Consider the following 22,014-nt stretch of genomic DNA (forward strand, 5'->3'; position numbering starts at 1 on the left):
TGCATCAAACGCCAACATTCCCAAGAGCAGCTCACTCGTTGCCCTGGATCCTTTTATTGACTCAGACGGGCTATTAAGGATTGGGGGTCGTCTCATTGAGGCAAAAATAGGGTTCCACGAAAAACAGCCACTGGTTCTGCCTGGACGGCATCACGTAACCACTCTCATAGTGCGTCACTTTCATGAGCAGGTACGTCACCAAGGACGTCTCTTCACTGAAGGAGCTGTCCGATCTGCAGGTTACTGGATCGTTGGTGGCAGGAGATGCATTAATAGACTCGTTTTCGAGTGTGTCACTTGTCGAAGGCTGAGAGGGAGATGTGAAGTTCAAAAGATGGCAGACTTGCCACCAGACAGGCTCAGCATGGAACCACCTTTTAGCAACGTCGGCATTGATGTGTTTGGGCCCTGGTCTGTATCAGCCCGTCGCACGAGAGGAGGCCACGCTGATAGTAAGAGGTGGGCTGTCCTCTTTACCTGTCTGTGTGTCAGAGCTATACACATTGAGGTAATTGAGTCATTGGATTCCTCCAGTTTCATAAATGCATTCAGAAGGTTTATGGCGATTCGAGGGCCTTTGAAAAACATACGCTCCGACCAGGGCACTAATTTCACCAGAGCTTGCAAAGATATGGGGATTCCCTCAAATCGTGATGGGAAAGCCATGGAGAGGTTTCTGTCGGAACACGGATGTACGTGGACCTTCAACACACCACATTCCTCTCATATGGGGGGAGCATGGGAACGGATGATCGGCATTACACGTCGTATCCTGGACTCGATGCTTCTTCAGATGGGCTCCTCCAAACTCACACATGAGGTACTCACAACATTCATGGCTGAGGTCTCAGCCATAGTGAACAGTCGACCACTTGTGCCTGTGTCAAATGATCCTACAGATCCTTTCATTCTTACACCGGCTTCATTACTTACTCAGAAAGTAGGTCCATGCCCAGTACCAGAAGGAGATTTTGGACATAAAGACCTATTGAAGCAACAGTGGCGCAGGGTCCAAAGCTTGTCTAACACATTTTGGGACAGGTGGCGGAAACAGTATCTGTCAACACTACAGTGTCGAACAAAGTGGACTTCTGACCGGCCAAACCTTAAGCAAGGGAGTGTGGTGCTTCTTAAGGACAGTCAGTGTAGTAGGATTGACTGGCCCTTAGGTATTATCGTTGATGTGTATCCCAGTAAAGACGGAAGGGTGCGCAAAGTGCAAGTGAAGGTCATTAAGAAAGAGGGACCAAAGCTTTACGTCCGACCCGTAAATGAGATGATCTTGCTCATTCCTCCAGATGACTGAAAGGTGTTTGACCTTGTCATATTAGTAGGTGAAACCTGTTGAGTTTCAGACGGGGAGTGTTCTGTCACCATGTAACCGTGTTCTGTTTTAAATAGATTTTCCCTGAGAAAGTTACTCTTTAGTGCCCCCTTTTGGCATGACCTGGTGTAACATGCGCAAATCTGTCTCTGTTCTATGATGTCATCAGAAAGTGCATGCTATTGTTTGGGGAAAAGACTTCTCCTGTTCTCCTGTTCTCTGCTGTAGTGGCAATTGTCTCCCTTAAGATGGTCTTTAAGGGCATTGTCGGTATGTAATTCTGTTCCATCCTTACTAATGAACAAATCTACTTGAAGAAATGTGATTGCAGTGTTTACTTAATAGAAATGTTTGTAAAGAGAGGATTCGCTAACGTTTTTGGCTAAACAAGTCATTTGTACTGTTTTTGTGTATTTGTCCTCATCTATGATTTCTAAGAGCATTTTATGTTATTTCTCAGTTTTACCCTACTTCAACTGGCCTAAGTAAAGGGAGTGAAGTCAAACCCTCTTGTCTGCGTGGTCATTTTGAAGAGGAGTTTAGTCTGAATGTCGACTCTAGCAAGGCGTTAGAGGCAGAGGACATTACAATAATCTTCAGGTTATAATTAATGAACTCAGCCTTGCCATTTCTAGCAACAGTCCTTTGGTCCAAGCTAAATCTAAGGGACGTCCACTGGCATCAGATTTCAAACTTAAACAATTCTGTGAGGAAAAGTTTAATGTTGTGGAACCTGTTGAGTATGTTCTAGAGGCAAGGTTCAACAAAACATTTCAATATGTTCCCATACTTAAGTCTCTTCAGCTACTTGGGCATAATGGTAAATTAAAAAAAATGGTAAATGGCCTGTATTTGTATAGCGCTTTTCTAGTCCCTGAGGACCCCAAAGCGCTTTACACAACCAGTCATCCACCCACACATTCACACACTGGTGATGGCAAGCCACATTGTATCCACAGCCACCCTGGGGCGCACTGACAGACAGACTATAATGATATAGTCGACAAGCTTGCTAGTAGTCATATAGCCTGTTCTGCAAATTTACACCAAATACATGTTTTGATGGTCAAACAATCCTTTTTTTCATGTGAGGATTTAAAGATTTCCTTGTGTTTGCATATTAATGACTTCCAGGTTTGCAATATTGTTTCACGCAAGAAACATAAATATTGTTTGATTTATTGGATTTTAGGTAACTTGCCTCCTGGTAGAAACTGGTGCTCAATCTATCTCACACTGTTGTGCAAAACCAATCAAATCTATGGATTTTGTACAGCTCAGCTTTGTGACATTCGGAAGAAAGAAGTAAAATCAAAGTATTTCAGTGCAGAACAAAGAAAAGGGGGTAAGCTGCTTTGGTGTGAAAAAAGCTTGCATTTTAATTGAAAGCCTCTCTCACTTTTTCAGAGGTCAACGTTTCTAAAAATCTTATGAATGCAATCGCTAAAGCAACATAGAATATTGCAATTGATTTGAAATTGAAAGGTTTATCTACGGCGAGGTGGAGGGGTACCACTGGCCAATGCCAATATTTTTGTCATTATTGTGATATTGTTATTATTGGCTGTCATACAAACCTGTTTTAAAGCAGAGGGGAAATGTGAGAAATGAAAGTGAAGGGGGGAAAAGAGGGAAGAGAGGAAAGATACAAGAAATAAAACAAATTTAGATCATATAGAAATGCAATGGTTTTCTCATTTCACAAATTTAAACTGGTGAAAATTAAAACAGTTTCCTTAAGAAATGTGTCCTTTTTTATCAGAGTGAACACAAGATGGCTGCAGTCCTGAGAGTTGTCCTTGGAGTTGACAATGCATCAAAGTTAATTCTGCCCACTGGAACACCTGATTCAGCTGAAGTCCTTAACAAAGAGATTAGAAGAAACTTTGCACTGTCTGGCAATTTCAGACTGAAGGATAGAGACAGTGAGTTTGACAATGAGTTTGTGAACTTGTCAGCAACTTCAGAAATCAAAGACAAGAGCACGGTTAAAGTTATTTACCTTCAGAATGAGTCAGACACACACTGAAATAAAGGCCATGTTGGATTTACTTATTTCATTGGTTGCACACAAATGTTTTGCTTTGGCAGAAATGTAAACAACTGAGTTGAATCAACACAATTTTTTCATATTCAATAAACCTGTGCATTTTGTGTTCAAAAACACAATTGAAACATGTTTAGATGAAGTAAGTTGAGCTCTTGGAATATTTTAATCCCTCACAATTTTGGCATTTTATTTCACCACTATTCAATAACTTTTACTGCAGTACTACTTGGTCACCTAAATACTACATAATGTTCAACAAAGTCTAGAGTCTGGTTACCATGAAAGTTGAATGGATCTACAACAACTACCATCCTCCTATCTTTATCCTGGTTGCAGGGGGGCTGGAAAATAACCCTGAAGTGATAGGTTATGAGGCAGGGTGCACCCTGGACAGCTCACCAGTCTATCACATGACAAACAAGCATTTGCATTTACAGGTAATTTAGAATCACCAATTAACCTAACTATAATAACTGCATGACTTTTAACTGTGGGAGGAAACCAGTAGACCCAGAGAGAAACCACTGCAAACTAGCCATATTGCGGATTTGAATAAAGGACCTTCTTACTGTGAAGCAACAGCATTAACCACGATGCCAGGCTTAACAAAAGTAGGAAAGCTATGATTTCGAGGCTTGATGCAGAATTTTTTTGTTTTGTGTGTGTATGGTTGTCTGCCTCTCATAACTCCAGTGATTTTCCTGTAGTTTGACATCGCGTGCGATCTTATGAATTTCATGAGTTCAGCAACTAACCACTCTTACTAGATTGTATCATGTCATCGCAACAAGAGCAAATTAAGTTGTTGAATTTCGTACAGATCCTTCATGATTTAATTACGTTCATAGAAACATGAAATTATTGTGTTCAAATTACAAGTTAGACTTTTTTAATGTAACAAGCAGCCAATTTACTTTTTTCGGTACACCAAAAAAAGTAGAGGTGGCTGCTCGACTTGACTGAGACCACGATACAAAGCGCGCAAGACTGAAATACCGTGCAGTGTCGCTGGATTTAACATTGCTATATTATTGACTTACTTCAGTCGAACATGATATGAACAATTTAATCTAGCCTCTCTGCATATCATGTAGTTTCTACGCTATACAGTTAGCATGAGGCACTTGTGTTAAACACATGATGCTTACGTAAATCCTAGAGCTGGCCAATCCCTTTTTTTCAGTGTAAGAGGACCCTTAGATCCCATCCATGGCCATCAAACTTCAAAATATCTCAGTTCAGTTATGAGATACAGAATTAGTTTAGAGAGAGTGAATCGAGCGTTCTACAGCAGCACTTCTAAGTCCAAGCTCCAAGCTTAAGGGAGACATACTACATGGACTGGCATCAGAAATTGATTGTAGCTGTAATTCTTGTGAATACGATAAAAAGAGTGGGCATTATACGCTTGTTCTGCTTATATTACAATACTCATTCTGTATAACATACAACATACAAGTCTGTGACTCTGCACCTGAAAACTTCCAACCAAAACCAGATGTTCTTACCTAGAATATGTTATAGCTGATCAACATCAGTTTTAGCTTGCTCTGAGATACAATTGGCTAATATGTGTTTTTAGGTTAATGCAGAGTTCACCTGCATCACCACAGTCCTCTAGTCTAAATCTTTTTGGTCCAACTAGAGCATTACTCCAGCAAACTACTAAGGGTGTTTAAAAAGAAGGGGGGACAGCAGGACACAATATCAGACAGATCATGGCAACCATGCACAAGGTGTGCATGTTGAATGCGTTTGTGATTGTTTAAGCTCTTGACACTGAGGTGTAAACCTCAGGAAGCAAGTTTGACATAACCAGGCTTTATATCTTTTAGTCTGCTTGATGAAATGTAAAATCCCAGAGGTAGCAGCTATCATGTCTGTGATTCTAAACTTTCTTACTCCAGGGTTTCTGCTCAAGGATCTGTGGACTTAAAAAGGAGCGTTTGATGCTTAATTTTTCTTCTGCACAGAATGTTGATTAAAAAAAAAAAAAATGCAACAATGATCCTGGAATTAGGACAAGAGCTATACAGGTTGCATATATAAAATGTGTCTTGTGCAGAGAATTTATGTACATTTACAGGATAGTGTAAATAAAATAATTAGTTTAAAAACCGTCTTTCACACAATTGAAGTAAGGTGGGCCAACATACTGAAAGCATTGCGGCTCTAGTTAAATGAAGATCCTGACAGCCGTATTAAAGAGTTCTTGTAAGTTGCAACACCGTTGGAGCGCAACTGACAAAGAAAATCTGTAAAAAAAAAAATTTACACAGCATTTTTTGATTTTAAAAACCTGTCCACATTGTTTATACTGAAAATGGGACTTTTGAGTTATGGTTGAGGTGGAACTATTATTGGTGTGCTATTAATACTGCCATTTTCTCCATGAACCACAATAAGACGAGATCTGTGGTGCAAACAAGTTATGAGTGTTAATATACACTAAATCTTACTTACTGTTTGTTCATTGATTGTTCTGATCTTCTCTTAGGATTTACTGAAAATAGAAAATATAGATAATTACCAACCTTATATCATTTGTAAATTGTTTCATTAATACTGCCAATTTATATTATAGGTATAAGTGTTAATGTGTGTGCACTTTCTGCCATGCAGTACTGATTCTGGCGCTGTGAGACAAATTAAGAAAATAGTGTTGGGCATCTACATTGTGAGACATGAGGCAGCAGATGAGATGGATCTCCCTGAAAATGCTGGTATCATCACTTGGCTTTGATTCATATTATTGTCTACACACACACACACTTGATCTACGGTTTAAACTTGAGATAGCCTAAGAACCTGTGATACACATCTGAATTTCTTCAAAAAGTGATAATTGGATTAGATGGGGGAAAAAAGCTTTCCAATGAAGTGCAGGTCCTCAAAAACAAGTCCTCTACAGCAGACAAGACTGGACCTGGAGTTGGACTTATGAGTCTTACTCAGGCAAAAAAGAAAAAAAAAGGTGTCTTTAGAATTTGGACTAATGCTGGACAAAACAATAACCAATCTCAAGACAGGATTTAAGTTGACTGTTGACTGTTGTGTTTCAAGTTTTTGTGGACTACAGGATCACATTTCATCCACTGACGTGGAGATGCCAAAAAAAATGCCAAATATACGTGTGAAATAACCTGAAAAGAAGGAAGGAAGACTACTGGACCAGCTAACTGGGCAGAGTAAACTGAGGAATTCCCAAAAAGACAATCTAATCTAAAGACAAAATGTTGGTGGATTTGTAAAAGTAGAATGGGAGGCAGTGTTCAGCTTTCAGGCCCCTCTTCTGTTCAACCAGCTTCCAATTTGAATTCAGCAGACAGACATTGACAGACGGACTTTTGAGATTAGGTTTAAAACTTTCCTTTTTGCTAAAGCATATCGCTGAATCAGGTGACCCTGAGATGTTAGACCCACTCACTAACATCTCGCTAAGCTATGGTGCAATAGGGGGAAGGATGCTAGGAGATTCCCATGATGCATTTCTTCTTCAGTCACCTTTCTCATTCACTATGTGTTAATAGACCTCTCCGCACTGAATCATACTTGTTATTAATCTCTGTCTCTCTTCCACAGCATGTCTTTTGTCCCATCTTCCTTCTCTCAGTCGCAGCAGATGGCCCCGCCCCTCCCTGAGCCTGGTTCTGCCGGAGGTTTCTTCCTGTTAAAAGGGAGTTTTTTCTTCCCACTGTCACCAAAGTGCTTGCTCATAGGGGGTCATATGATTGCTGAGGTTCTCTCTGTATGTATTATTGTAGGGTCTACCTTACAATATAAAGCGCCTTGAGGCAACTGTTGTGATTTGGCGCTGTATAAATAAAATTGAATTGAACTGAACTGAATTTATAAAATATTTAAGTAATCCAGGTAGAGGTTGAAGTCATTACCTTATTTATTTTGTAATAACTTGTCTTTCTGTATTCTGCTCAGTTTACTTTGCTGCCTTTACAAGTTTTTCCTTTTTTGTAATTGGTGGTAATTCAATAAATATACTCAGCTGTGACCCTAATTTTTTGTTTTAATGTTTTTCAGTTTCAGTGTTCTTCTGTAATGAAGATGTGCACAAGTTCAACCGCCCCCGTGTTTTTTGTTTTTATTATTATTATTTTACCCAGTATCATTTAGGCCGCCTGGACTTATTTGATCATTTTGGCTGTAAAAGTGTCAGAAACTAAGAGTGAATCCTTTTGCCCCTTCTTTCAGAATAACCTCAGCTTTCAATATCTCACAATTATTTTACACTACTGTATTGTTGTGACAATGTAACAACAGCTTAAAGTGGAATGAAAATTGACTGCGTTTTTTCAGATTTATAGTTAAGTGGAAACTGATATTCAACATGAACAAAATGTAACTCAACATCAACTTTAAATATGAACCATACTAAATATGTACAAAAAATGTTTTTGAGCCTAGCTCACCCTGTTTTTTTTATATATTGTTCCTTTTATATAACAAATCTCCAGGCGTTTTTGGTCTTTGCCACTTCTCTACACCCGCCTCTCTGTACTCCATGTGTCATTGATTTTTCTGTGTTCAGACAGCAGTAGCTTGTGAATGCTTAATGCTACTGCAATACACTAAATATCTATGTAAAGCTCAGCTTCTCTTCTTTTTGAAACACTTTGCATTTTCTCTCTAGCAAAAACAATGATGGAGTTACAGTCATTTTAACGAGCAATTATAAAATGGTAATTTAAAGGATAAGGAAGAACTCTAGTCTCACATGTGTCTGCTCCCAGGTGTTGCCGGCTAAATCTAAGCTTTACATTACTTCCACTTTCCCATGCTGTCAGGTTGTTTATGACATCATCGGTCTAGTCCAATGATCTTTCTCCCAGCCTTCTTCAGGCCTATCAGCATTCACACTATGTACTTTAACTCTCACTGCGCATCTGTCATTCTCCTTTGTGCAACCCACCTAGCTAACCTGAGCTAACATTTAGTGTGAGTGGGAAGGAAAAACTCAATTTGAAGAGGTAGAAACATCTGGCAGAAACAGGCTCAAGGAGAGACAGCCATCTACTGTGACTGGCTGAGGTTGATGAAAAGGAGACAGGACAACATATACACTGTGCAAGAGATACATACTAACTAATGATTAAATGCAGAGAGGTGGATAAACACAGAAAGAGCAAAGAAGGAAAAAATTCATACATGATGGGAAGCTCACAAGAGCCTAGGCTTATTGCAGCACAAATAAGGGACGATTCAGGGTCACCTGATCCACTCTAACTGTATTATTTGTCAAAACTGAGGGTTTTAATGCTAATCTCAAAAGCAGAGACGGGTGTTTGTCTTCTGAATTAATATAGAATAGAATAGAATTTAACTTTATTGTCATTGCACATGTCACAGGTACAAGGCAACAAAATGCAGGTTGCATCCATCCAGAAGTGCTTTAGCCATGATATAGATATATTACAATATATATTAGCAATAATATAGGTATGTAAGTATATTACAGAAATTGGTCTATTATGGTATGTTACAATGTACACGGTATGAAGGTATGTTATGAATATGCTATAACTATAAGTATGTACAGGCTATGAACAGGATATAAACATGAAAAACTATACAGAATATGAAATTTAAAAAACTATACAGAAATATGAGATATACAGCTATACACAAATGTGAACTATGCAGGTTATAAACAGTTGTAGAATTAAAAATTATCGTATTGTACAGAATGATGTGAGCTGCATCCACAAAAGAGAGGCCTGAGAGATGATTCTTGTTCAACCTTAAAATTCTATAGGAACCACAAGTACACTTAATATTCCAAAATTAAAATCTGGATTTCAAAGCGAGTCAGTGAAGACAATCAAATATGCTGTCATGACAAAACTCTGTTCAGACAGTGAATGGACTGATTCTTATATAGCGCCTTTTTACTCACCCATATTACTCAAAGTGCTCTATACAACATGTCACATTCACCCAATCAGGCCAGATGTAGCATGCCATCACATAAACAGTGCCATCTTACCATGCCAGAAGTCAGCCAGCAGTGCCGGCTTCACACCAGATCCAGGCAACACCCGTCTGCTATGTGGGATGACTTGTTCTTTTGGCGTTTTAGTTGTGGATTATGTTTGGGCTGTGTCTCTTGCCCTTTCAGTATAGTATTGTTTTCTTGTGCTTCTAAGTGTCCCTTTGTTTCTTTTTAGGTTATGTAGTATGGGTTAGGGATATTTTGTATGTTGTTTTTGTTTAATAAATCCGCCTTTTGGATTATTCCCTGATGTGCCTGAGTTCTGTTATTTAGTGTCACTTTGAAAGGCACACAGCGAGCATTGACATATAATTGTTCTTTCAATTTTTGATAAAGATTACAGTGAATTGAGATGTAACTTGGCCCAGAGATACCGTAGGTCGCCCAGAGTAAGACGGTGTTGAAAGTTGGACATCAACTATTATGGATGATTTTTAATGAATTTTTGAATATGATGCAATATTTAAGTAAGTGTATTGAATTCAATATACATGTCCTTTAATTTCTGAGGAATCTTACAGTAAATCTGGATGAAACTTGGCACACAGGTACAGTAGGTGTCCCAGAGGAGGAATCTGTTGAGAGTTGTACCTCAACTGCTAAGGATGATTTTTAATGAATTTTTGAAATTTACATAATTGTAGTGTATTGACTGTTTTGCATTGAATATAAGTTTCCTTTAATATCTGAGGAATTCTACAGTAAATCTGGAAGAAACTTGGCACACAGGTACAGTAGGTGTCCCAGAGAAGGAATGTGTTGAAAGTTGGACCTCAACTACTAAGGATGATTTTTAATGAATTTTTGAAATTTGACATAATTGTAGTGTATTGGCTGTATTGAATTGAATATAAGTTTCCTTTAATTTCTGAGGAATTTTACAGTAAATCTGGATGAAACTTGGCACACAGGTACAGTCGGTGTCCCAGAGGAGGGATGTGTTGAAAGTTGGACCTCAACTTCTAAGGATGATTTTTAATGAATTTTTGTAATAGACATAATTGTATTGACTGTATTGGGCTGTTCCATCGTAATGTGTGCGCGCGCGTGCGCGTGTGCGCGGGTCTAGGCTCTCAACCGGGATATAAAGCGAAAAGGCGCTACCGTAAAGACTGGTGTAAAAGCGCAAGGAAATTTATGCGGCGGATAAGAGGCGGCTGGCTTGACCGCGGCTCACAAATGACGGCTCACTTTACCGCGGTCAGGCCATCCAGTGAAACTGTTGGGAAGACAACTTTGGAGAAACGTGAACATTTTATTTGTACTGTATAATCTGCAGATTCGGACAGAAATCTGCAACTATCCTTTGAAGCACCGCTCCTCTCTAAAAACAGCTATAAGGATATTAGTAGTATAGTAGTTATTTGGCCATATGTAAATAACAAAATAACTTTACAACTTAAAGCAAAATTGGGAAACGTAAAGTCCGAAGTCTTTATATTAAGGCCATCAGTTAAACAATACTGTTTGGTCTGGGTCTAAACAGAGCGCGTTGTGTGTGACGTCTTCTTTTGCGCATGCGGGCCGCTTTGAGCGTTCACACTAGAGCGCGTTTGCTGTCACATTTTATTTTATTTTTATTTTTATTTATTTGAACAAGCAAAAAAATCGGATTTGATCAAAAAATCGGAATTGAGCATTAAGACCTGCAATGTGAATGTAGCCATTGTCTCTCAGAAACCGTTCATAAGTATGGCGTTATTTTTGTGCCACTATTCTGATATCAGCTGATGTTCTTTCTGGCGCAAAGTGGGCGATAAACAAATCGCCACTCTGCGTTTCTCTGCCACTGCATCGTTTGAATTTTGAACGAAATGCATTCTGGGATATTGCATTTCGTCATTTCGAGCTGATTGGAGACCAAAACAGCCAATCAGATTTTTTTGCATCCAAGTCTGTGATTGGTTGGTTTTGTGGCACAAATATAACGGTGTACAGAAAGAGTTGAACGAGTACGTGCAGAAATGTTGAGAGCGCAAGCAACACATTGCGAGCAAGCACAAATGCAAAAACTGAGCGAGAGGGGCTGCTATTGTGTGTGTGTGTGTGTGTGTGTGTGTGTGTATGGATAACAGCAGACACTGAAATACATTTTTTGCACGCAGCAATGAATTTTGTTGACTCAAATTTTTTCTTTTCTTCGCTCAAAATAAATTTCTCCTCAAAATGCAACACTTGCACATGCAATTTTTTTTTTACGTGTGCTCAGAATAGTGGCACAAAAATAACAGCATACATAACTTCCCTTCAACTCATTCATGTCACATAAAAGATAAACCTGTTTCTCCATCACCTGTTCAGCTCTGATGATTCAGTAAGGACATCTCCTGGTGTCATCTTCATGTTTCCCTCTCACCACATATCCAAACCGACATCATGACCAGCAGCTTTACAGCTGTGGCTCCAGCAAACATCAGCTGATACTAGAAATTAATATTAAATAAATTCTAACAACAGCTGATCAAGCTTAAACGTGCTGCTATTGTTTAGCGCGACATCTGCTGGTTTCCTCTTTCTGGCACAAAGTGGGCGATAAACAAACAAGAGAGAAAAGCCGATCAGCTGATCACTGATCAGTTTCATGATTGAAGTAGCAACAGGAGAGGGAGGGGATAGAATGAGAGAAGAAGAGGCAGCTGACAGCGTAAACACACAGAATAACTCCAGCTTTGTGTCTTTTTCCATTCTAGCTGAAGTACGGGACAAACTGTGTTCCTTTTCAGCAACACGTAATATTTTCTCTGAATACGGGACGATTCCGTTTTGGTTGGCAACTCTACTAACTAACCTTGTGAACAAAATAAAGTTCACTATCAGTAACATCATAGCACCCGCCCAGCTGTATAGAAACTCCGTCATGCTAGCTAGTACACAGTATGAGTAATTGTAACTGACTGGAAAAAGTCAGCTTCTTACCTGAAGTTCAGTTCACCTGATACTTGAAGCAGCGGCTGCCTGGGGTCTCTCCTCCTCCTGCCTCCCCTTTCCCTCATCCACCTGCTGGCCTCTGTGGAAGCTCCGCCATAGCCACCACCAAACAACTGAGTTACTTTTACACATCGGCCAGCATCTGGCCAATCCCCACCTTTCATTGTTTATACTGTTACAAAAACAATAAAAAAACCAAAACAAACAAACAAAAAAACCCCATCGCCCCATAAAAACGAAAAATCACCATCGCCATTGTGCCAAAAAAGGATTTCCAATGTTTTCTGTGTATTTTTTATGTGTAATATCTTTACGTATGTTGGTAAATAGACTTCAGTGAACAGGGTTTACAAAGGGGTTATATATAGAATTAAAAAATTATCTGTTTTTCAAGTATCTTTATAACTCGGCGTTATTGTACTTACATTATAACCAATCCGGTCCTTTATCCCCAGGGTTGAGGAGGTGTTAATAGTGGCACTGTGTGAGGAGAGGCAACATGGGGGTCCAGTACTGAACCTGTTGAAAAACAGCCGCTTGTCTGCGACTGTAAACTGATGGGAGATCAACATGCACGGCCAGCAGCCACTGGTCTGCTTTCACCGCTCTGAGATTAGTCATTAGCCGCGACTGGTTGTGGTGAGCTAAGGAAGACAGGAAAAAAGACTGTGGAAGAGATAACAAAGGAGTTTCCCCTTGCTAACCACCTTGGGCAACATATGTGATGTAGAGGAAATGTATAGCTTTAGTATATCAGCAAGGAAAACTTTAACGATGAGGTTGAGCAGCACTTTTAGATTTGCATCTAATAGAATATCTGAATGTAATACATTTAACTGACCATGATAAGTTTTCATTCATATTTGAATTCTCCCTTCAGGTATTAACAGTTAACTATGTCACATGATGATCAAGCCATTTAATGCAGCTGATATTTTTCTTACTAATCTTTTAATACACGTTTTTTTTCAGAGGTCCTCACAGGAAGCATCAATATGCTTTAGTTTGATGCTACTCAGTTAAACAGTATTTCAAATGAGCTCAATCTTAAACTCTGCAAAAATATCATTAATCCACCTAACACAGATGGGGAACATTTTTCTGCAGATGAACTACTTTTACTTTTGATAATTTATGCAAAAATCATCTCTGTTTGCCTTTCTGTTAAAGTCGTTGCACGCCACTGTGATGGATATATGTCAGTTCTGAATGTTAGTTACAGATACCAGGGAGAAAAGAACGACAAGACCCTCTGCCACATGATCAAAACTTTACTTCACGCCTCAGTCCCAGAGATTCCATATACACAGTCCAGACTTGTATTGCCAACAGAATTAAAGCAGGTATAACTTCTTCTCATGCTTTACCCTGTTTTTCTCATGCATAAAAACCAGGCATAATGCCAACAAATTGGAACCAAAGATTAAAGACTTCATTTACATTTTACTTGCCAAGATAAAAATAAAGATGTCTTTATGGGAAATGATTCTATTATGTACAATTCAAAGCATAAACAAACTAAAACACCAAGATATAATAGAATGATTAAAGCATGGCCATTATCACACCATAAGGAGTAGGCAAGCATTTGAGCAATATATGTTCACGTTCAGCTCTTCACTTTATCCGCAGTCATAATGAATATAGATTAGGAGTCTCACGTTATCACAGTAAGGGTATTCAAACAAGTCCAATTTAATCTTTTTTTTCTTTAGCCAATAGGCAAGGGGTACAGATTTTTGTACATGTTGTTTCCTCTACAGATTCAATGTTTCTCTGATATACTTTACCATGCAATGTGAACCAAATAGGATATTGTCAGTTCAAGAGTAATATACCCATGGAAAGCCAGGAGTAGTGTATTAGGTGTATCAGGTGAAAGTGTCTGAAACTGGACTTGTTGGAATAAGGATTCTCAGCTTCAGACAGCAGTTTCATTAGGGACTAACCAGGGAGCAGCAGACGTATCCATAGCACCATGGCAGTAATGCTCCTGTATGACAATAAGATAAATGGAAGCCCAGGTAGTCAGTTCAATAAGCTGTCCTTGGAAAAAAAATATGTATGTATGTATATAGTAAATGAACTGAAAGAAGTCAATGTGGCATCACAGTCTAATATGGAATAAGGTGAAAACCTTTGAGGCATAGCTGGTCCAAAGACTGATTATTCACAAATTCTTGGAGATAAGCGTCTTTGTATTATCTAGCAAGGACCACCTTCTCTCTAGAATTTGCTTTCCCCTTAGCTGTACTAGCTGTTTTTGGCCTGGTCCTAGCGGGCATGGTGGTAGAAGAGGACTGAGTGGTGGCTTCTTGCGAGGCGCTGCGTCGCATGGTGGTTGTAGTCCTGGGTGGCAGCATGGGGACAGTTGGGGCTCGTACCGAGAGGGGCTGCCTAGATGAACATACTCTCTGAGGGGAGGGACTGTCAGTCCTACAGTGGGATGAGCTAAGGCTGCGTCTGGTTCCAAACAAGACTCGTAGGGGCATTCGAGGGCTGCCAGATGGAGCAGGGACAGTTGAGGGACGGGGACATGTTAAGGAGGACCCAGGAGAAATAGGCCTAAATTTTGGGGGGGTAACTAGAGTGCTTAGTCCAATTTTCTGATTCCTGTGAAGAGAACATAAACATGTGAAAAATTATTTTACTTTAAAAATATGTATCAAACTGCTTAAATTATTGTGGGTACACTATAACAAAGAAACTAAACATACCCATTATTTAAGCGAGGAGTAGGGGCAGCACTACCAAGCCCGCCTGAAGACCGCTTTATGGGGGTAACTGGCCTGGGGATCTTGCTCCTGCACTCTTTGAAGCCTTGCTCTTCAGTCGTTTTAAGACGAGAGCTCCACCTGGACTCATCTGATGTATGCGTGTCTTCCTCTGAGCCTGCAGTGGACAGGGTTTCTGACGGCCTTCGACGCTCATCGTCCCCCGAAGACAGCGATGATGATGTACCAGAAAGCATTCTCCTCCTCATCCAGCGAGTGTGTTGCTTCTGGACTAGCAGGTGGGCCAAATCCAGCTGCCTGGCGCGATGCTGAAGCCGGGCCCGAGCCGAGAGAGATAAGGACTTCTCTGAGCCTGAATCCTCCTCCATAGAAATGAGCACTGGAATTCGGCTTCGGATTCTGGGCTTGATGGCGGAGAGTACTTTTGATTCTGCTGTCTGAAGTTTGGCAGCGTCGTCACTTGGTGGTGGTTGTTTTGTAAGTTCCTGTGACCGATCTTTATGTATGTCAGTTGGTGACATTGCTTCTGGAACAGGCTCCAAAGACTGGGCCAGCTCAGTAGATGGACCATTCTCAGTTTTGGGGTATTTGTCTATTTGAGTTTGGTCTTCCACTGAGTCCTTTGGATACTCTTCTACCATTGGTGCTCCCTCCACCTTCTTATGGGTGTCAGCATCTATATCGGATTTATTCATGATGGGAAAGACTTCCCGGTCACCGTCCTTGGAAGACATAACATTGAGGTGTGATGTCTCGGCAATATGAATGAAAGTACGCTCAACTTTGGTGAAGGGGGGTGAACCAGGAGCAATGGGTGTGGAAGGCCTCAGGTCTGACCTGAGAGCTGGGGACAAACGGCCAGTCTCTGAAGGTTCAGGCTGTATTGCATCCCCAACTAGAAGGCGGTCATTACGGGATGTTAGAGCACATGGTGTAGCCAACTCACCATCCAGAAAGTGATCGCCGCCAGAAGGAGACTTGCGAGTGTCTCCTGGGGAGAACAGAACAAGGGTTTTGGATGCATCCTCTAGGTCTGGGTCTGCATCAGCAGCGGAGGCATGCTCCTTCTGGCCCCTCTGGTCCTCAGCCATCAGTGTTGAAGGCGCAGCATCCTGGCTACGTTCAGTACTCTTCTGACTCACCTCACTGTTGGACTCACTCTTTGTAACGTCGTCATCCTTTGGCCCTGGGGTTTCTGGAACTTCTTCGTCTGGTGTGGCAAAACTCCGCCGCTGAGGCAAAGTACCAGTCAGCATGACAGTTAGAAAGTCAGCCCTCTTGGCCTGCAGCTGAGGAAGGATGTGAAAATGCTCTTTCTCGTCACTCTGGCCTTTTGTCCGATAGTCTGGAGAGGGAGGCGACAAACCACTCTGCTCTGAAGGCGATAACACCTAGAAGCAATGCAATAACATTTTGTATTACCGATGAGTCAACTCAAAGACTTCACCCAGCTCTGTACAGAAATATCATAAAAGGCCTTTACTAGTGAAACATTTTTAGCAGTTTTAACAATGCATGAGCACAATGTCTAGCACTCATTAGGAGCTTATTTAATATTAACATACGTAGCCTTGAAAACAATATCAGGGTGGAATGGGAGAGCAGTCACAATAAGTGTCTCAGCCTATAAATGAGAAAAAAGAAAATCTGATGTCAAAAACTTCTGGTGTGATGACACTAAAAACTCGCTCATTGACGATTTTTCTAGAGTTAAATACACAAATGAGTGGGGAAGGAATTACAGGAGGACAGAGTCCGTCTCTAAAGTAGCGCACATGAAGCCAGCCTCAAGCTGCGCAGATGAGGCTTTAACACGGTGGCACCAGCAGCGGCGTTGGAGGAAGACGCTGCAGTATCTCGCCTGCACAAGATACTGGGATGGCAATGGGTGGCCCGCCCCCAGCGACAGAACCGACAGAACCGACCCTCGGTTCTGGCAAACTCCCTCTGCCTTTCTAGTAAAAGAAAGGCAGAGGGAGTTTCAAAGACGTGAAGATAAATGATATAGATGATATGAGGCCATTCTTATTCCACGCGTGACGTCACAGCCTCTTCAACTCATTAGAACAGAGGAGCGGCACCAGCAGCAGGAGTAAAGATGTTGAACAGTTAGGATGGAGGCAGTTTTACAGCTTGCCAAACAGGCAAAAATTAACCAGAAGCAATTCTAAAAAGAGGAGTTTTCAGTTGTTTTTTTTTTTAAAAGCGACTACAGTCCACAGTTCTTAGGCTCAGAGGGAGACAGTTCCACAGTCTAGGGGCCACAGTGGCAAAAGCTCTGTCACCCTTAGTTCTCATCTTAGTGTGATGCAGAGCAAGTAAGCCCTGCTCAGATGATCTCGGTGACCTGCTAGGGACATAGGGCTATAGAAGATCAGGAATGTAAGCTGGTGCCAGTCCATGCAAAGCTCTAAAAGTCAAAACCAGGATCTTAAAATGGACTCTAAATTCAATAGGAAGCCAGTGTAAATGACATAGCAACAATGTCGCATGTGAATATTTAGAGGACTTGGTCAGAAGCCTAGCTGCAGCACTTTGCACGACCTGCAGATGTTCCACATGTGCAGACACATAAACAGTGAGTTACAATAGTGTAGACTGTAGATCAATACAATAGATGTATACAACCGGGTGGCTGTAGCTCAGGAGGTAGAGCAGGTCACCTACTGATCGGGAAGGTCGGTGATTCGATCCCTGGCTCCTCCAGTCTGCATGTCAAGTATCCTTGGGCAAGATACTAACCCCAACTTGCTCTCCGATGCGTCGGAGTATGAATGTGTATGAATGTCGTTAGAAAGCACTAAGTGTAGATAAAGTGCTTGTGAGAATGGGTGTGATGGGGTGAATGAAGCATGTTGTATAGAGCGCTTTGAGTACTCCGTGAGAGTAGAAAAGCGCTCTATAAGAATCAGTCCATTTACAAGCAATGTGTCATAAGCCAGTGGCTAGAATTAAAATAAATGGAAACTTGACAGACAGCTTGGAGCTCTCCCGAGCAGGGGTTTCAACCTTAAATGGCACAGCTGGCTCTGACATTTCATTGGAGGGCCACTTTAGTGTTCAAGTAGTACAAAAAACTGAACAAACAAACTAGAAAACACCCAGAAATATTTACCAAAAATGTAGTTGGGTTTTTTTTGGTTTGTTTTTTGTTCAATTTCAAATATTGTATAACAAAATAAAATTGCAAATGTGAACACAATTTTTTTTCACTCTTAACTAACTGAAGCATTTCATTGAACTACCAAATAAACAAATTACTATTCTCTTTCTGACACAAGTGCACACATTAGTTTTTGACTGCTAGTGAAAACTATTTTCTTTACAAATAACTCTCTCAAATAACACAGCCAATCCCTCAACATGTTTCTACTCTCTGCTCATGTTACCTTCATATTAAATAATTTTTTGCTTTTAAAAGAACTTATTTTAACATTGCACTCAACAACGGACAAATCCTCCCTAACAAAAACATAACTTCAAGGGCCAAATTGTGTAGTCCAAGTAGGGGTCGGTGTTTGAGGACCCTGCTCCAGAGGAACATCAGGGGTGCTGTTTAAGCCCCTCCCTATTCACATTATTTATTGAGCCTCTGGCCCAATATATAAGACAAAGCGATGAGTTGAAAGTGGTTAGCAGTGGAAGAACAAAGTGTAGGTCTCTTCGTAGATGATGTAATAATATACCTCTAAAACCCAGATCATACATTCTTAAAGCTCTGGACTATTCTAGAAGAGTTTGGAGGAAAATGTAATATTTCTAAGACTCAAATATTGTGCATAAACTACAAACCCATTGAATTTATCAGACATAAATACAAACTTAAATGGGATTCAGAAAATTAAAAATATTAGGAATCTAACTAAACACATTATATGAGACCATTTACAGTAGGATTACTATGCAATGCAAAATGATTTACCAAAATGGACATCCTTAGTTATGGATCTCAATTCAAGAACAGAGGTAATACCCAGATGGTTGTATTTATTCCTTTCACTACCAATGCATATCCCAGATGCTCAATTTGCCAAATGGAACAAACAAATGAGTAGATTTATCTAGAAGGGGTCAAAACTGAGGGTAAAACTGAAAACTCTCCAACTAGAAAAGGGAAGAGGAGGACTGACTATTCCAAGACAGTATTATCAGATAGCCCAGCTGACATGCACTGGAAACATATTGAGCTCAATGATGGAGTGAGTTGCCCTCAGACAAAATGTACGCACATTTCAGGGACCAAAATCCCATTGTTGCAACAACATTAAAGGTCTGGTGGGATCTGGTAATCAGGAGATTGTAAAATGCTGATTTGGCCCTCACATTCTCCAGAATTCAGATCAACTGGATAACACATTCATGAAACGGAGAGCCGGTGAAATCACAGCAGTATGTACGTTAACAGACGGGAAAGTGTTTAAGTCTTTCAAAAAGAAGAGTTCGAGCTGGATAATTCTGACTTATTTAGGTATCTTCATTTGAGACACCGAGAGCAGAAACTCGGTCTCTCAAGAGGGCATTGAGCTAATAGAAATGGTTACTGTGGCATATAAGAAGTTGCCGTCAAAGGTTGTGTCAAAAATGTAAAAATGCTTCCAAAAATGTAACAGAAATTATTCATTGTGGATAACACAAAAATGGGAATCAGAACTGAAGATTGACCTTTCAGGGGATGATCTGCCTGTTACAACACACTTCTACTTGCTGTGGACAATGGAGAGAATCTGGCTGGAAAAATTAGATTTTTTTTAATCACACCTCACGTCACAAGTAAACAGTTGTGAATCCCACAGCAATGGTGGAGACTGCAGTCATATCAGTGCGAATCACTAACATTTTTTGGAAATGTGAAAAGGTTAAACTTTTCTGGGAATTGTCAAAATACCTCAGGATATCTTAAGTTATAAAATACCTAATGATCTACAGATTTTGTACTTAGGCCTACACCCCGCAGAAGTAATTCACGGTGAGGACCTTTACCTGTTTAAACTGATGCCTGTACAAACATTATTACAAGAAACTGGCTTTAAAGTGATCCTTTGCGATTGAAACAATGGCGAGACGTCATGGAGCAAATTTCCACAATGAAAAAAATAACTAATCGCTTAAGTAGTGCTGTCAGCGTTAATCTCGTTAAAATCTCATTAAAGTGACATTAACACCATAACACAGCAAATCTCTGTTAGCGAGTTAACGCGAATCGCCCCGTGCGTCAGTGCGTTATCATGGTTAGCTCGTTAACACTGTGCAGCCCCACGTTAACTCGCTAACGGAGATTTGCCGCGTTAATGTGGCAATGGCGTTAACGTCATTTTAATGAGATTAACACTGACAGTTGATGTCTTTTTCAGGGAAGGCTTTACATATTACAGCAACACAATGTTAAGCTAAACAGTGCATCTATTACAACAGCTTTGCAGTAGAAGAGGCCAGCTGTTTAACTGACCTGCATGCAGTCCACGCCTTTCACCACCTAAAAACATTGGGATCATCCCATTGGGATCATCACAAAACAAAGAAAATACAAGGGGAAGCTAAAAGCTTGTAATGGGCTCTCTCTAAGAAGCAAAGACAGCATAAACTGGTACATTTTTCCCAAAACCCATTTTAATGTCATTTTGGTTGAACACAAGCTTTTCAAGATTGTCTAGATTACATAAATTGATATAAAAGGCACAAAAATGCATTGCAGAGTTCATCCTTAGATAGCACACAGTTTGATATTCAGGTGATTTTTCAAGTGTTTCCCTCGTTCAATCTTTAACATACAGCTTGGACATACATACTGAACCCCGGTTATTATCATGCTTATTAGAGGTTAAATGAAAATTGATTTCTCTTAATTGCTTTCTACATTTCTATATATATCTGTACAGGGTTATTTTTTGGATTTACAAAAGTTTAAAATACATGCTTTACCTGTAAATTATACAAGCAATGCTGTACAATCATATAGTGATAGAAAAAAATGCTTACATATATTGTACATGTGAAAGACACTCACGGATCATTACACTGAACAAATATTGTGAGCATTCAGTCATCTTTTCCTTATCTACAATCTGCTGAGACTACAAAACTGATGAAGGAGCATTCAGGTACAATTTAATATTCTTTTTTTGCTCTGTTGCTGCTATAGTCAAATTAAAGATGGGTGCCTTGAAGCGTAGTTCAGAGCAAAAACTAGAAGCAAAGGGTGACGTGTAAGCCTAGCTCCATCAAAATAGGAAAAGTTTCTGTCTCCTACAACAACAAAAATGTCTTAATTCAAATGCTGACTTAAATTAATTAGTTAATTAATTTTAGTAGCAATAGTTTACACTATTCTATTGCACACTTTTTTCCGTCTGATCGTTAGGTGGGAAAAAGCATATTCCACCAACCAGTTGGTGAATGTTTGCTGGAAGCTGAAATTGGTCACAAAGAGCACCAATTTCTGCACCAAAAAACTCAGATTGCTGCAGTTACCCATAGTTTGCATGGAATATGCAGATTTGTCTGCAAACTCTTGCTAGCTAGCTACCAAGCAGTAGAACAGTTGCAGTGAAATTGGAAAAAGTGCAAAGCAAACGAAAAACTTAAACTGTTCAACTTCAAAGTAAAAAAAGTTGTGGTTAAAAGTCCCAACTTTTAATTCAAAGCCAAACAGTTACTGTTTCGTGTTTGGTTGGAATTTCACAGTTTCACTAGCACTGAGCAAGCAGTTAACAAAATCCTCCCTTCCTTGCCAACTACGGCCAACTGCAACAGTCTGCTAGTGTCCAAGGCAATTGCACGATTGATTATCTTCAACTGGCAACAGCAAGCAATCTCCTGCAGCTACACACCAGCCTCACTTAGAATATAGATTTTTTCTAAACTTTTAAGGTAGTTAGGAGACACATGCAGGAACTTGTCTTGCAGCATCCCCGTGCTTCTAGCTTTTGTACCAAGCTAGGCTAATTGTATCAACAAATCTATGAAAGTGGCA

General features: G+C 40.1%; 1 protein-coding gene across 3 annotated transcripts in view; it reads right to left on the bottom strand.

Annotated features, from left to right (window-relative positions):
* Positions 1–13,570: 13,570 nt before the first annotated feature.
* Positions 13,571–22,014, bottom strand: part of ttbk1a (tau tubulin kinase 1a) — a 56,026-nt gene continuing 47,582 nt past the window's right edge. For all 3 annotated transcript variants that reach the window (XM_006806797.3, XM_087841412.1, XM_087841411.1), the window contains 2 exons: positions 15,027–16,435; positions 13,571–14,922 (listed from right to left, as the gene is read on the bottom strand). In XM_006806797.3, the coding sequence (XP_006806860.2) occupies positions 14,511–14,922; positions 15,027–16,435 (1,821 nt within the window). In that variant the 3' untranslated portion in view covers positions 13,571–14,510. The remainder of the gene's footprint in view (positions 14,923–15,026; positions 16,436–22,014) is intronic.

This window comes from Neolamprologus brichardi, chromosome 6 (genome assembly GCF_056152115.1).
Source record: "Neolamprologus brichardi isolate AB-2024 chromosome 6, ASM5615211v1, whole genome shotgun sequence".
In the NCBI taxonomy this organism is placed as follows: Eukaryota; Metazoa; Chordata; class Actinopteri; order Cichliformes; family Cichlidae; genus Neolamprologus; species Neolamprologus brichardi.